Source organism: Halyomorpha halys, unplaced genomic scaffold (genome assembly GCF_000696795.3).
Source record: "Halyomorpha halys isolate HHAL.00 unplaced genomic scaffold, Hhal_1.1 Scaffold452.1, whole genome shotgun sequence".
Taxonomy (NCBI): Eukaryota; Metazoa; Arthropoda; class Insecta; order Hemiptera; family Pentatomidae; genus Halyomorpha; species Halyomorpha halys.
In genome coordinates, this window is record NW_027113202.1 from 510,194 (window position 1) to 514,887 (window position 4,694).

Sequence of the window (4,694 nt, forward strand, 5' to 3'; positions counted from 1 at the left end):
GTCAGTATGTATCTTGAACCTTCTGCCGAACACATATGGTCTAAAGTGATCGGCGGCCCACAATATTCCCAAGAGTTCTCGCTCCATCGCGCTTTATCTACTTTCCGTCTCCGTAAGACGCCTACTGAGTGAATTAATGAGTTTATGACATATTCATTGGTAGTAATTAAAAAAAAAAAAAAAGAAAAGAAATGGTTTGTCATTGTCCATTAGGGTTAAGAAATTTAACGATACAGAACTAAGAACCTTTACAGGTACCAGCCTTCCTATTTGCATATTTCACTAGTGCGTAAAGGTTAGGCGAAAGAACTTATAGCGAGACAACGGTTAATTAAATGGATAAGCGACATGCTGGCCATTATAATGCCATAACACCGGCAGATAAAACTAATCTGACTGGTTTGAGTACGTCCTAGCCGATTGTGTAATTATGCAAGGTGGAAGCTGTTTTGAAAATATTAAACTTATTATAATGACATACGACTAAATGTCAAATTTGACACGTGATCCTATATTTCGCAATTGTACTATAACAAATACTTTAATAACCGATAATTAGTTCAGGATCAAGAACGGTCGTGAGTTCATAAAACTTTTTAAGGCTTGGAAAATTTAATAAAATAACTCTTGAGAAGCGAAACGTCTAAAAAAGTTCAGATTAATTAAAATGTGTATGTATTTAAAATTCTTGGTTCCAATTTTAATCTCGTTTAACATGAGAAATTATGCTGATGTGAATGGTCCTGGTATACTATTTTAGTTTAAACACTCAGAAAAAACCCTAAAAAAAATTTTTTTTTAATAACTTTATTGAAATTTACAACTGTATATTACATAATACATTTAGTAAATATGGTCTCAGTTAAAATAGAGTGTACTCTAAAATTAAAAACGCATTCAATCCTTTCAGTCCAAAATCCTTCGAATAATAGTCAATACTCCTTACTATGTAACCAACAATACCCTACATTATGACCTTAATATCCCATTTTTCTCAGACCTTATTAAATCCAAATTCAGCACATTTCATGAGAAACTCATAATCCTAGTCATCTAGCACAACCTCTATCTTTTACCCACCCTTACATTCTTCCTCGAAGGATAAAACGGCAGTAGCCCAGAGACTTTTGTAAATAATTAAACTAGAGTTCTGGCAATGGCCAGATTCTCCACTGCGGCTAGCGATCTCACTCATTGTTCACTGGCTTTTAATACCAGTGATGCAATTGAGAGAGAAGCGCTGGGATCTCCGGAGTCCTGTTCTTCCCTCCATGTAGGGAGAGAGCTCGGTTTGAAGTTCCTCAGGCTGACTGTAAATATTGTAAATTGGAATGATTGTTTTCAAGACGTTATTTTACTTTAAGTTTAATATTGATTTATCTATGTATTTTTTCTTCAAATTGATATTTTGTTATAATTTAATTTATATATTTGTAAATATGATGTGATTGAGCTCTATGATCCCTATTACCATTATTATCTAAAAATATAAGACAGAATATAATACACTTTAAATATATAAAAAAATGTTTAAGCACTGTACAGAAAATGTACATGAAACGCGTCACGAATTTTGTACAAATGTTCCCTTTTTCCTATTGTTTTCCCTGTAGTTCTTCATTCGCATAACCTATGTAACTAACGCATTTGATAAATACGATAGAAATAATATTCCCTCAAAGCTTAACTCCTCCCATTTAGTAATCTTGTTTCGATGCCCTAATAACGAAACAAATTGTTGTATAAAGGTTTACAGTTCAATAGATAAGAAATTAATTCAGAATATTTTATTATAGGTAGAACTCCAAAATCAATGACATTGGAACAGCTTTGCTCACCATGTTCTTCAGAACATACTTTTTTGGTAACAAGATGTGAGTACTTATGGATTTTTTAAAAGGAAAATTTCTCTAATTATTGCAATAGCTTAAAATAATAAATGATTATTTTGATTATAAGGTTCAAGGCAAAGACTTCAGCGAATGACTTTAGCGGCACGGCCAAAGGTATCAACTGTGTCAACATCGAGTGAGTTGATTTATTGACGTACGACAATGTTCATGTAAAACTTATTCTGTGGGTTAATGTAACGAGTAAATTTGGCTGTAGTAATTAGTTTATGTATAAAGTAATATATGTTTTTACGGATGGGATTAAATGAGAAATTAATTAATTTACAACAACAAAATATTAGACGCATCATTATTATAGAAATCTACTAACTCCTCTAGTTCCTTTAAACGAAATATAAACTGATTGGAGGGGAATGTCTAGGGATTCAACTTATAACTATTATAAAATGTTGCGAATAAAGGAATAGGGAATAAATCACGACAAAGGAACAAACAAAAAGTTAGTTTTGCTTTAAAATTATTATTATTATAATTATTTTTTTAACTACTGAAGGGTCTGGTAGTTAATCAAGAGATCATATCCAAGAGATTTATGATCCTTTAAATTTTAATTCAACAACCAGGAGGTTGATAGATTTATGAAGTAAAAATAGAAAACTCCCTTAAGAAAGGATTTAATGATTATAGAATGCAAAATAAACGGAAATTTTGATATGGTAAGCTCATTTTGCTAATTCAACCCAAGAATCATTTTCATGAATTGAATATTATAGATATGAAATCTAAAGGTTACCAAATTCTTTTGTCTAAGTTGTAACAGAAGAAATCGTCTGAAGCTTTACGCTGAGGGGCAGATTTTCGTTAACTAATAAAATATAACCTTTAACATTTTTACATTAATGAAGAATTAAAATCGTAGCTTTTATATTAGTATTATTACTTATTACTTTAATTAATTATTAACATACATTACTATATAAGTGACATATTTTCAGCAGACGAAGTATATTCATCCTCTGGAACGATCGGAGAAAGTAAGTAAATTTCCTTCATTTTAATTTTACGTAGCTATTATTTCTACTACAAACCTTATTTTTTTATTTTATTTATTTCCTTTCCTACCTCGCCTATTGCCGGGAGTGTATCACAAACCTGAAGTAAGGCAGATCTAGACGACGTTGCCAACTATGAATACACCTCCGAAATAAAACATGGAATTAATCGAATTGGTCTCCTAAAACGACTGGTGTAGTCGATTGAATTTGACATTAGTTCAAAATTGTATCAACTTGATAACATTATTATATTCATTTCTCTAGTGACCCAAGTGCAATTGAGAAGTTTTCAATCAAAAGATGCATTCTAACTAAGTACGTTTCCACTAACTTTACAAACAACACAAATAAAGGTTACCATTTTCAGAATAATCTATGCTTAAATCTGCTAAAAAAAAAGTAATTGGAAAGTTATCATTTTCCTGAACTAGAGAACCATTAATTGTTTTTTTTTTCGTAAAGCTAGTAGAAATACATTTAGCACCATTGTCAAGTAAGCCAACGATATGTACTTAAAATCTTATAAGTATAATGTACATATATCATTAGAGTACATTCACAATAACGTTTCTTTCTCGCAAGAAGCTAAATTTGACAAACTCCACTGTCAGTCCTAGCCTCACACAACTGCTATGTGAGTGTCCTTAATCTAAGGATCTAAGGATTCGTGTAGGAATTTTATAAAATAAAATATTAGCAAATGACAAAGTATTAAGTATAGAGTTTTGATTAATGAGTTGTTATGGACAGAGAGTGATCCTGAAGATCGGACAAAACCCCGAAACGTAGTAGTGATAATTCCGTCACAAGCGTTGAGAAAAAATTGATAAACAAGTGCATGAGAACAAAGGATTGGGTGACATTCTCTTTTCGAAAGGGCTTCACATTTTTTTTCGTCTTGTATGGTTCTGTGAGCTGAAGTATCCCTTCAAAGAGAGAATGGCATCCAACTTGAAGCTCACGTGTTCTTGTTTATGTTTAGTAATGAACTATAATAATATAAATGTTTCATTAAAACTATAAAAAGAGATAGTGTTCTGCACAACAAATTAATGTTCATTTATTTATTTATAATTTATTTTTAGATTTTACTTAAACTGAGTAGTATAAACCCTAGTTCTAAAATTTACTAAACGATGCAGTACAGTTGGCCAAACAATTGAATTTATTCTTACCTTTTATTATTTTTTAACTATTTAGATTAGATTAATTTTGTTCTTATTTAAAAAAAAAATAGTAAATTAAAAGGTGTTTGCTATCTCTCTATCTAATATAATAGTCCAACGATTAACAAGGTCTTTAGAGCCCACCGATCGAAAAAAAGGAACTTATAAGTTAAGTATCGTTTAGGGCAAACAGTAAAAATAGAGAAAAAAAGGATACAAAATGATTCCTACGGTTTCTTAAAATAGAATGCTTTTATTTGGCTCAGAACCTATATATATATTTTTTTTTTGGACACATTTGATCAGCTGATCTACTCGATATATATAATTTATATACATTTGTATACATATACATATATTAATAAATTTAGTTATGTTTTTATTAAACCGAATTATTTTTACTTTACAGCTATTATTGGCTCTGAACCGGAAAAAGTTGACGCATCAAGTAAGTAATTTTTCTGTGACAAATGTTTTTACTCTTTAATAATTTAAAAATTCACTGATGATGGGATTAGGCTTTTATTCTTTTTTAGTTATTCGGTGTTATCTTCTATTATTTAATTATCAGTTTGCCTGTTAAATTGTATTCATTATATTTAATTAATATTATTAGAATA

General features: G+C 30.3%; 1 protein-coding gene across 1 annotated transcript in view; it reads left to right on the forward strand.

Moving 5' to 3' along the window:
• The window catches only part of LOC106682932 (uncharacterized), a 55,190-nt gene that overhangs the window by 10,192 nt on the left and 40,304 nt on the right, over positions 1 to 4,694 (forward strand). The window contains exons 8-11 of the mRNA XM_014424074.2: positions 1,797 to 1,874; positions 1,960 to 2,028; positions 2,849 to 2,887; positions 4,484 to 4,522. Coding sequence (XP_014279560.1) covers positions 1,797 to 1,874; positions 1,960 to 2,028; positions 2,849 to 2,887; positions 4,484 to 4,522 — 225 coding nt within the window. The remainder of the gene's footprint in view (positions 1 to 1,796; positions 1,875 to 1,959; positions 2,029 to 2,848; positions 2,888 to 4,483; positions 4,523 to 4,694) is intronic.